The 11,905-nt window shown below is 38.1% G+C and overlaps 1 protein-coding gene across 2 annotated transcripts in view; it reads left to right on the forward strand.

The window, feature by feature from the left end:
- The window catches only part of rasgrf2b (Ras protein-specific guanine nucleotide-releasing factor 2b), a 67,190-nt gene that overhangs the window by 51,264 nt on the left and 4,021 nt on the right, over positions 1 to 11,905 (forward strand). For both annotated transcript variants that reach the window (XM_066657081.1, XM_066657082.1), the window contains 8 exons: positions 5,491 to 5,603; positions 5,747 to 5,807; positions 8,133 to 8,236; positions 9,133 to 9,217; positions 9,325 to 9,522; positions 10,078 to 10,157; positions 10,248 to 10,365; positions 10,489 to 10,557. In XM_066657081.1, the coding sequence (XP_066513178.1) occupies positions 5,491 to 5,603; positions 5,747 to 5,807; positions 8,133 to 8,236; positions 9,133 to 9,217; positions 9,325 to 9,522; positions 10,078 to 10,157; positions 10,248 to 10,365; positions 10,489 to 10,557 (828 nt within the window). The remainder of the gene's footprint in view (positions 1 to 5,490; positions 5,604 to 5,746; positions 5,808 to 8,132; positions 8,237 to 9,132; positions 9,218 to 9,324; positions 9,523 to 10,077; positions 10,158 to 10,247; positions 10,366 to 10,488; positions 10,558 to 11,905) is intronic.

The raw sequence follows: 11,905 nt of genomic DNA on the forward strand, positions 1-11,905 counted from the left end.
ACTAATTGCATTGATCCTTTGCACCCTTTTCTGTCAAATTATTCTAAGGCGGCTGAGGAAAATCCATCTGGAGAGCGCTTGTTAAAACTGACCTTTCTGTTCACATAGGTGAGCTGTGTGTGAGAGAGAAGAGAGGGGGAGGAACAGAAAGATAGAAGCGTTTAAATTGGCCGGCTGCAAAATAAGAGGGGCATGGCTTGGAGTTTTGAAAGTGCTGCTCAACACACATGAGCAAACGCTGAGATTAGATCAAATTTTTTCTCCAACCCAGATGAATTGCTCTTTTGTACACAGCTTGATTACAGAAGTGAATGACAGAAGACATGCCCCTTTGTTTGAATGCGGTAAAAAATCATCTTTACATACATAGTAGTGCAGCAGGTGTGTAGTGCTCTACTGGTACCACGCATCTTGCTATAATAAATTTTAGTATAGCTTTCTAATAATGAACATAGTCAATGTGAGTTTATAAATCATTTATTTATAAACAATTTATTTAAATTGAAAACATTTGGCTGTGGAAGAGTGGAACAGATCTACAGTGATAAACCTCTTTCCTTTAGACTTTTGTGATTCAGATTTAAGGTGAATCACGCTTTTTATTGTTACGCATATTCCTTGTTTTCAGGTGTTATTTTGCCCCTTGAAACAAAGTTAGAAGGTGTAGTGGTTAAAAATGGAATGATATGTCATCAGGACACAAAAAACAGCAGCGCTCCAGCTGTGCTCTGCTGCCAGTCAGCAGTAACATCAGAGAAGTGCTGCTGGATTTTAATGTTGTTACATTTAAGGTATCATATGCTTTCAAAATCATTCAACAGTCCTTTATTATCACCCACTCCTAACTCACTGTAATGTCATTGTATTATATATTATAATAATATTAGTACACAGCCTCACAGATGTTAATATGTCTGAATACTTTCAGATCCACACAGCAATGTTTCAACACTTAATTAAAAGCCTTTCCACCAGATTCAAGGTTATTACTGCAGCAAATCAGAGATGTTGTATAAAACCTTCCATGTTTAGGACCTAAACTTTCATCTCTTAGCTAACAACGGATGTGGCTTAGATGTCATTAACTAAGCATATCTTTGCTTACTGACTACATTTGGACGATAAATTGTGTAAAACAGATATTCGTGTACGTATTGCTTTTAACTGGATATATATTCAATTATATCTGTGTAACTTGTGAACTGACAATTTGCAGTCTGCAGACATCCAGGCTGAATGAAATCAATAAGTAATAAGTATTCCTCATATTAATCTGAGAAGAGTAATGTCTGCTGAATGAAATAAGGAGAGTGATGTGATAAAACCACAGTGGTCTGATGAGTCCTGGCTGTGACAGAAGCTGTGTGTGTGTTATTGTGCTTGTATTTGTAATGAGGATAATTGTATGACCTCTGCATGGGCCCTGCTGGGCTTGACCACTGGCTGCTTACGGTCTACCCAGAGCCCAGGGGGCAACATGTAGGCTGCTGCACTATTAATTAGCGTCACAACCTTGTTGCTGCTTCCTTGGACCTATTTGTGCAATCACAGATGATGCTAAATTGTCATATGAGAGTTTACAAATAATATTTCATTTTTTTTTTCGCTCAGATTAGTTATTTTTCAGTTGTAGGGAAATAAAGCAATGCTTCAACTAAATACAACAGACATAACACTAAATGCAGCTGATCAGCCAATGAAATTGGTTTGCTTGTTTAGTTCTGCACTGGGGCTACAAGGCTAAAGTAATCAAATAAGCAGCTTGTATCCATCAGTTATATACATTGCTTTTTACTGATTTTCTAGGTTACACTATCGAATACATTTTTTCTTACCTATTCATGAAACTTAAGTTTGGCTGTGAATTTTCTTTATCTAATAGTAACATTAGCCATTTAGCTCCAGGGCTAATGCAACAAAAGAAGTTTCAGAAGTCATACAATAATCTACTGTATTTGAGGTCCAGGAAATCCATTTTACAATTTATGTGTAGATAACAAAACCATTTATAACAAAGGTAAATTACTCTTCACAAAAAAATTATGTGCATTTGTAAGAAATTGAGAGACACTCACTAGAGGCAGTGTTTGGTTTGATCTGTCTGGGCTACTCTACAAACTTGGTGGTTCAACATGGCTGCCTCTCACACTTATTCATAACAAACAAAAACATGTTATTATCTTTGACATGGGATGGTGTGCCATAATACATTTTCATAACTTTACACACTGCTTCTTTAAATCAACAGACAATTTCCTAATGCAATCTTCCCTTTAATATGGATGTTCAATAACATTTTTCTAAAAGCAGGTTTTCAGTTTTGTTATCCATTTAAAACACTTTCTGCAAAGAATCCATTTGAAAGATGATACATTGTTCTTGAACTGGGAAAATACCTGGCAGAATGCATGTTTTTGTAGTTTCAATGTTGAAAAATGTTAAAATATGAATGCTAGATGTGCTTGAAAGTCTTGTAAAGACAGGAGGTAATTGGGGGCTGTGTACACTGTCTGCTTTATGAAGCAATGTTTCCCTTAGTGAAAACATCAGTAGTAAGCTCAGTATTGTTATGATCCTTTAATGAAATGTGCCTCTTTTCTCAGAGGTAAATAAGAGATGTTAAATATCTTGACCTGTCTTTTAGCTTCGACCCAGCTCCCTCATCTGAAGGTGTCTGTGTGAGTAGCAAGCCTCTATAATGTACCATGCAAATGAGGCTATCTTTGTGCTTTCAGCTGGGGGCTTTTAACAGGAAAATGGCATTCTGTAATTATCCATGTTTTTACTCCGCCACATTGCCTTGACGATGAAATCGGTTACATTTTTATAGCTTTTTTTACATTACATTTTTTTTTTTACATTTTCTCTCTGTGCCAGCCTTGTGCCATTAGACTGCATCAGAGCGTAGAAGCCTCTTTTGGTTTGTTCATTTTTCAGAGCAAGCACATAGCACATACAAACAAGCCTGACTTGATTTATAGCTGCAATTTGAGCTGAGTTTTAGAACAGCTGTTATACATATGATTTAACCTTAAAAGTTTTATTAATCAGGAAGATTTCCTAGTGGTCAGCCAGTTTTAGACATTTTGGGCAGCCATGTTTTGTCATAGTGTTTGTTTTGTTAAAACATTAGTTGATACTAAATTCTTTAGTTAACTTGTGAGAAACATATACTCAGAGTGCACAGAGCTGGCCTCAAAAAAGTGAGCTGATTTATTGGTGCAATTTGAAGGCCTCCCAGGCCAGCTGCGCTAAATTCAATTTTGTGTTGGAACGTTGTGTAAGTGCTGTGTCAGATAAGCAGTCATTTTCATTTTTTTAAAACACATATTTAGCAGTCAATCACTGGCTCTTTAACTCTTTGTTTTTGCTGTTACCACAGGTAAAGCATAAAGGAAGCTTGTTCTTAATATGAATAACTCAAAGATCAGTGTTACCTCTCTCAGAGACTTCAGTTATTTTGATTCCTCATCCATCCAAGGCTCTCTCTGAGTGGGTAGAATTGCACACTCTCATTCCTTTTATTCAGTGTGATGCTCACCAGTGTATTTGTTGGCTAACATTACATTACTGGGCCTGAGGAATGTTCTTCTCCAAGCGAGTTGAGCTCTATGTTTGTGCAGTGTTAGCCATATTTCAAATTTCAGATGACTTCACATGAAGCATATGCCTGCACCCTCCTGGATTGGTAGAATTGTGAGATCGGGGAGAACGAGTCAACAGGTGCAACTGGCAGTGACTAAATATGGAAGAAAAGGGTCGTAACTCATTAAGACAAATGGAGGAATGTATGTTTGTGAATTCTAAACTGCATTACTACTTCTATTTGAGCTTGATAAAACCAAATATAAATCATGTTTTGGCATAATTCATTACTCTTCAGTATTGTTACTATGTAATTATGCATGCAATACTTACTTCTGAAATAATTACTTATGTAAGAGTGTATCATCGCTGTTCAAGTAAAAATATGTAACTATTTTTAGTTTGAACACAGCTGTGTGAAAATTTCATGGTGATGGACCAATAGAAATGCACCAAAATTATTGCAATTTTTTTCTCCCATCTCATGTAAAGTGAAGGAATTTTGGAGACACATGTTTTTTCTTTGGACAGTAACGATATGTCAAAAAAATGGTCCCAGTATTTAGTAAGACATAATATAATCTCAAATAGCATTAGGATTAGACTGAGTACATGTGAATTGACAAGAAACCTGTCTGCAGTTGAATGAGAATGGCTTTTTTAATGGTGAATTCATGTTGTCCTCAGAGCATCTCTTTACCCCTGACTCCAGAGACATTAGCCACCCACTTGCTTCTCATAGGCAGAGGAGAAGAGAGCAGAGCTGGAGTTATCCATTGATTAGCACACAGGGAGCAATATCGCTGAGGCAGTGATATCTCTGATAAATCCTAATGGAGGATGGGCATTTTAAATTATCCATTTTTCTGTGTCGATGTACATTATGCAGCTCTGCATACTTGCTTTATTTATATTAATCCTTGCTTACTTAGAGATGAAGCACTAATTTACAAATGGACCCCACTGTGCTGTACCCATTTGACACGGCCAATTGGGAGCACAATGCACTTACTCTGTAAAAGGAACAAAATCTACAGTGGTTAATGAGCATGCGTCTTTGGACATCAGTCGCTCCTTCCTCATCAATATTGCATGGTTAAGCACTGTGTTTGTGTGTTGTTTCTGCCTCCATAAGGGTCCATCTGAAATAATAAAACCCCAGCCTCTGAATATTGCCTCTAGGTTGGGATTTAAATGGAACTCTTTTGTTCTTCTTTTTGGGCGAGGGTAGCACACAAGCACAGACTTTTTCCTCCAAGAAAAATTTGACCACAGACACAAGGCCTGATGCGTATAACTATACCCTTTATGTGAGACTTAAAGCAGTAAATTATTTTTATATACTTATAAGTACACTAGATGATGAACCATATTGTTTTATTTTCTCTGAAAGAGCCAGAGTGTCGCAGTCACACAGCTCCAGGGACCTGGAGGTTGTGGGTTCAAGTCCCACTCCAGGTGACTGTCTGTAAGGAGTTTGGTGTGTTCTCCCTGTGTTTGCGTGGGTTTCCTCCAGGTGGTCCAGTTTCCTCCCACCGTCCAAAAACACGCATTGGTAGGTGGATTGGCGACTCAAAAGTGTCCATAGGTGTGAGTGTGTGAGTGAATGTTTAAGTGTGTGTTAACCTGTGAAGAACTGGCGCCCCCTCCAGGGTGTGTTCCTGCCTTGCGCCCAGTGATTTCCGTGTAGGCTCCAGACCCACCGCAACCTTGAACTGTATAAGCAGTTACAGATAATGAATGAATGAATGAATGAATAAATGAAAGAGCCAGAAATCTGGGGCAGTCATGTTTTAAAAAAGGTTTAGTACACAGTATCTTACACATCCAGGCCACTTGGTGAATTAAAAGATTTTGAGACAGTAACTGTTTGTTCCAGTAATGTTGATTGTTCTGCCCGGGCAGGACTTTGAGCTGAATGTTGAACTGAAGATGGGTGTAATGAGCCTTCTGGAGGAAGTGCTGAGAGATCCTGACCTGCTCCCACAGGAGAGAAAAGCCACTGCAAATATACTCAAGTAGGTCCCATCTTTTTTATCTGTAAGATAAAGGACTGAATTTATCTCCTCTGAAGTCACCTTCAGAATGAAGAAATGAAGCTTTGTTCTCTCTCTCTCTCTCTCTCTCTCTCTCTCTCTCTCTCTCTGTCACTGTCTCACAGTGCCCTTTCGCAAGATGATCAGGAGGATGCTCAGCTGAAGATTGAGGACATCTTACAGATGGTGGGCAAGACACTGTTTTCCACTCCTTCCTCACATCCTTTGTGGAATAATCTTCCATATAATGGTCAAAAAACAGCCTGCTCTCAGAACGAATTCTTATGTATTTGATTAAAAAAACAATGCCCAAGACGCATAAAATGTGTATGAAACATTTAGTTACCAGTTAGTTGATGTACATGTTATCTGTGTCCCCAGTGAGAAAACCTACCCTTAATCCTAACCCTAAACTTACCTAAACCTAAGCCTAAAGCTCAATTTATATATCTGCGTAAATCCTACACCATAGGCAACGTGGCGATGAGAACCCTATGTCATAGCCTGAGGCGCATATCTCCAGAAATGTAACTACGTGTCATGTTGATCACAATTGTGATTGGTCAGTAATTTAATTTGAAACAAAGAACTACAGAAACATGAACTCCTCTCTTCTACACTATAGAGACTGCAGACAGCAGCAAATTCATGGTGAGAGATTTCCTCAGACATGGTGTAGAGATCAGGGATGAATAAAATGTTGAACAAAGGAAAAATGCGGATGTCTCCAGGAAAAAATAACTTAACGAGAAGTGGGACCACGTGGAAAAAAACATGCCAGCTTTGAATTTGTTTCTATCCTGGCATATTGTGTAAACCATGCTCTGTCCCAAACAACAATTTGCTCTCTAAATAGTGCACTTTAAAGATATATATTATATATATATTATATATATATTATAAATCTAATACTACTACACCACTACTGTGTGTACTATTCAGCCCTAGTGTTGTGGCAGTGTAATTGCAGAGTGATGCAGACATCAACGCAGAAGTATAAACTCTCACAAAATCGTAGGGCTCTTGTGTAGCTGATGGCGTAGTATAAATTTGCCTTCACCCAAATCGCCAAAAGGTCACCAGTAGAAGGATTTTTTTTCCTATTTCTTTAATACTTCTTTGAGTATAAAACAGACCGGTTGGGGGGATTTACCTAAAGAGCGCCACTAGTGGATAAGAGCTTGTCATTCTAGCATAAACTGCTTTCAGGAAATTGTGTGGACAGTGTAATCATCAATATCTGTGGTTCCTTTTTACATTCGTTACCATTCAGTCCAATATATTATCGATTAAGGATCACAGAGCTTGAGAGAGATGAGAATATGCAAGAGTTCACTTTCCCCTTGGTGAAGCCTGAGAGACAATGTCAGATTGAATTAAAAGTTCAAACAGCAGCTTTCTCAGGGCAACAGGGCCATAATTACACCTTCAGGCATCCAAACAGAGCCTGTTACCTCTGCTTTCCTCAGTCCTCCTTGAGCTATCTCTGTGCAAACAACAAAGACAAAGCTCCCTTTGGGACAGTTCCCAATAGAAAAATCTTATTCCCACAGGTCTCTGCTACTCAATACACTTAAGTCACTGCATTTCAGAGCCTTCGCTATTAAGTTTGCTTCAGTCACATCCAAAACATCTAAATGCACATCAATAACTACTCTCATATATATCCAAAGTACTGTGGAAAGGTTTACTTACTTCATTTCAGCTAAAAATGGCCATTAAGGTATTATTTTGCTTTTTATTTATCAAGAGATTTATTCTTACATATATTTCTTCATGGGATAATCTTTTTGAATTAAGTGAGGAAACCCCAAAAGGAAATAAATGGAGATCAGGTACATATAGAAACTGTGATGTCTAACAACTCTGCAGGCCTGGAAGACTGACATTTTCCTATCCATAAACATCTCTGTTTGTGAATTTGTTGCCAATTTCTTTTGAATATATATTTTCGGGGTGGTTTCCTGATGCTGAAAGTGAATGCGTCATACTTAGGGGCTGTTTCAGCTGGAACTGAAATGTGTGTTCTTTTGCACAGTCCTGTATATGAGAGATTTTTTAAAAATCACAGCAAAATATCCTTTTCCAATGCTTTTATTAATTGTTGTAGACATGGCAAAGGCTATATAAATATAACCTTTAAATAGGCTATAAATATAAATAAATATATGCCCCACACTGATCTAGATCTGAGAGTGGGAAATCAGGATTGCACAGCAGTCATGCTCACAACTGTATACATTAATATGCATGTGAATGTGTGTGGTGTAATACAGTTCCTAGCAGCACAACTTAGTTACATTATTCCACACACAAGAATCCAACAGTGCCCTAGTTACATAGAACACTTTTGCTCAGACTGTACCCTAGTTTGCAGCATTTTGTGTTACATTGTATAGATTGGAAATCAGATTGTCCCACTGTGAAGTATTGTAGCGTAGCTGAGTGTGTTTTGTTAATGTTTGTATGTGTGTGTGTGTGTGTGTGTGCGCGCATATTCTTCTTTTATAGGCTGAGTGCCCAAAGGCAGAGTGCTTTGAATCACTGTCTGCGATGGAGCTGGCCGAGCAGATCACTCTCCTTGACCACATCATTTTCCGAAGTATTCCTTATGAGTGAGTGACCAGTGATCAGATCTCTTATAAATAATCACTTTTCCATTTATTATGAGGTATTTTAACTTAATTTGGAGTCACTGTTAATGCTGAGTATCAAAAAAGAATTACTGATTAATGTGATGTTAATGAAATCAGCTCCTCACATCAACTACTGCATCATAGAATTAAAGACCTAGATCTGTCAAAGCTCTCTCTCTTTTTCTCTCTCTCACTCACTGTCACACTCTTTCTGACTTTTTCACTCTGTCATTCTCTTTTACTCTCTTACTCTTTAACACACACACACACACTCATTCACTCACTCAGATGTTCTCTCTATGTCAGTCTTTCTCACTTCCTTCTACGTTTTGTTTTCTCTCTCTTGCTCTCTCTCTCTCTCTCACTTTCTCTCACACTCTCTCACTCTCTCACTCTCTCTCTCCATCTTTCTCTTTCTCTCACTCTCACTCTCTCTCTCACTCTCTCACACACTCTCTCTCTCTCTCTCACTCTCTCTCTCCCACTCTCTCTCTCTCTCACACCTCACACTCTCTCTCTCTCTCTCTCTCTCTCACTCTCTCTCCATCTTTCTCTCTCTCTCCCTCTCCCTCTCTCTCTCTCTCTCTCCCCCTCTCTCTCCCTCTCTCTCTCTCCCTCCTCTCTCTCTCACTCTCTCCCTCTCTCTCTCTCTCTCTCTCTCTCTCTCTCTCTCTCTCTCTCTCTCTCTCTCTCGCTCTCTTTATGTAATTCAGTGGTTAAGTTTAGTCAGTTCACTTCAGATAGCCTGACTGGCACGAGCTGAAATAAACCACTTTTGCCAGAACAATGAATTGAATGTGTGATATTAATAGCATTATATAATCTATTAATAAATAGTATTAATAATATTTCTAAGAATTTACTTATTCCCACAGGGAGTTTCTGGGGCAAGGCTGGATGAAGATGGACAAAACCGAGCGAACTCCCTACATCATGAAGACAAGCCAACATTTCAATGATGTGAGGCTGCTTTAAAGCCTGCAGTTTGTTACTCACTGTTCACATGTAATGTGTAAATGTATGTGTTACTACAATGGGGATGAATCTCTCTCTACTGCTGTCTGTAGATGAGTAACCTGGTGGCCTCCCAGATTATGAGCCACACAGACGTTGGCTCCAGGGCCAGCTCTATAGAGAAGTGGGTGGCGGTAGCTGACATTTGCCGCTGCTTGAACAATTACAACGGAGTGCTGGAGATCACCTCTGCCCTCAACCGCAGCGCCATCTACAGGCTAAAGAAAACCTGGGCCAAGATCAGCAAACAGGTCAGAGACTGATATTAAAAGTAAAGCTGTACCTACATTCACTGAACTGCAGTATTCACATAAATATATGACACATACCCAATCCTTAAGTGAACACTGACACAAACCCACTGTTTGTAGACCCCCTGAATAATGAGTGAATTCAGCTACTTTTAGAGCTGTAATCATTGTGTACACATATGTTGAGTTACACACAAACACAGCTTGTAGAAAACACTTAAATGAAAGTGGATATTCTGAAGCAACTACAAATGAGTATATGGTCACCGTTCCCAAATTCCAATCACTGGGGAGAGGGGTATAAAATCCCTCAACATTGGGCTGTGTAACAATGGAACTGCACACTGGAGTTGAAATCCAGAGCTAAACATTCAGTTTCATTATCTGACCTCCCTCATGTTTTCTGGATTAATGCTACCAAATCCTCACAAAAATGTGTTCCAACATCTAGTGTAACTGCCCCAGAGTATTGGCTCTTATTGCAGCAAAGACAGACAAAATAAAGTCATGTTGGATTTGTTTCTGTAATAAAACCTTTTGTTTGTGTGTAAACAGACCAAAGCCCTCATGGACAAGCTACAGAAGACTGTGTCATCCGAAGGACGATTTAAAAACCTGAGAGAAACCCTGAAAAAGTGAGACATGGATGATTCTCATTAGTTTTGGTACATATACTTTATTTTGCAGCACTCTTCCTCATAATGACTTTTGTTGTCACATGGCAGCTGTAATCCTCCCTGTGTCCCATATCTTGGGATGTACCTGACAGACCTGGCATTTATTGAAGAGGGAACCCCTAACTTTACAGAAGAGGGTCTGGTTAACTTCTCAAAGATGAGGATGGTAGGTTTAGAACTTAAAATGTTTGTTAAAACACAATCCAAATATGTTTTTTAGTGATTATTTGTTGCACTGGATGTTTTAGAATAGTAGCTTGATGGTATAAATGTTTTTATCTCTTTATAGATTTCTCATATCATTCGTGAGATCCGACAGTTCCAGCAGACTCCCTACAGAATAGAGCATCAACCTAAGGTGAGAAACTCATTACTCAATATTTGTTTCATTTTATTGTATGGCTTCATTGAAAAATGTTGATACACTGAAATAATACTCACAGCACATTGAATTCGCCATGTTTCAAAACATGACATTTCTACTGACTAAATAATATCAGAATTTTTACACAAGTAAATGGAAATTAACATAATTTAACATAAATATTTAAAGGTTTAAACGCTTGCATGTATTTTTTTCACTTTGTTAAATTTAGCGTTAAATTTGAAGTTTTGCTGCACTAAGGATGAGAATAACCCCATATTTCAGTTTGTTCCATGCAACAGATATTTTTATTACTCTTCCTTATAATTTTTTTTGTTATTATTATATTTGGCAGTATTTTCTAAGGACTCTATTGTGGATCTCAGTAAAATGTTTACAACAGCATTTAACAGTTTAGTATCACAAACTATTAATTCCATATTCATATAGTTTTATAAATGCATTAAGAAAATACATTACCCATCAAAATTGGGACACACCCACTCAGGGAGGGTTTCCTTTGTTTTGGGACATTTTCCACACATTGTACAGTAGAGCACCAGTCACAAGTTTGGACATCTTCTCATTCAATTGTTTTTTTACATTGTAAATGAATATGGAGGACATTAAAACTATGAAGGAACACACAGTGAATTATGTTGTAAACAAAAAAGTGTTAAACCAGAATATGTTTTAAATTTTAGATTCTTCAAAGTAGCCACCTTTTGCTTTGACGACAACTTTGTACACTCTCGCCGTTCTCTCGCTCAGCCTCATGAGGTCATCACCTGGAATGGTTTTCAGTGAACAGCTGTGGCCTCGTCAAGAGTTAATTTGTAGAACTGCTCCCCTTTTTAATGTGTTTCAGACCATAACTTGGGTTGTGCAGAGGTAGGGGCTGGTACACAGTTCTATGCAGTAAATAGCCCTATTCCACCAATGGCTAATGACATGATGTGTTCAAACTTTTGATGGGCACTGTATATATAAATAATATCGTAAAATGCCTGGTATAAGCCTGTATAGTGTATGCATGACACTGTTTAAAACACAAGGCTATGGTTTTACTGTTGTCAGGGTTCGCGACACATTATAAAATCAGTTGTTAAGATTATTGTAAATTTTCTTAGACACTACAATAAGGTCTGTGGTGCTCATATTAGGAGGATTTAATGAAGTCAGTCATGTATGTGTTAAGCATGTATGTGTATCTATTAGGATAGCTGTTATAAGTCATTATCTATGAAATTGAATGGCTTGTGAATGCATTTAAAATCTCATGAACTCAGGACTCATAGGAAGTGCTAAGGATAAATTTTCAGTGTTCTGTTCTGTCTCGTTC

The sequence above is a fragment of the Hoplias malabaricus genome, chromosome Y (genome assembly GCF_029633855.1).
Source record: "Hoplias malabaricus isolate fHopMal1 chromosome Y, fHopMal1.hap1, whole genome shotgun sequence".
NCBI lineage: Eukaryota > Metazoa > Chordata > Actinopteri > Characiformes > Erythrinidae > Hoplias > Hoplias malabaricus.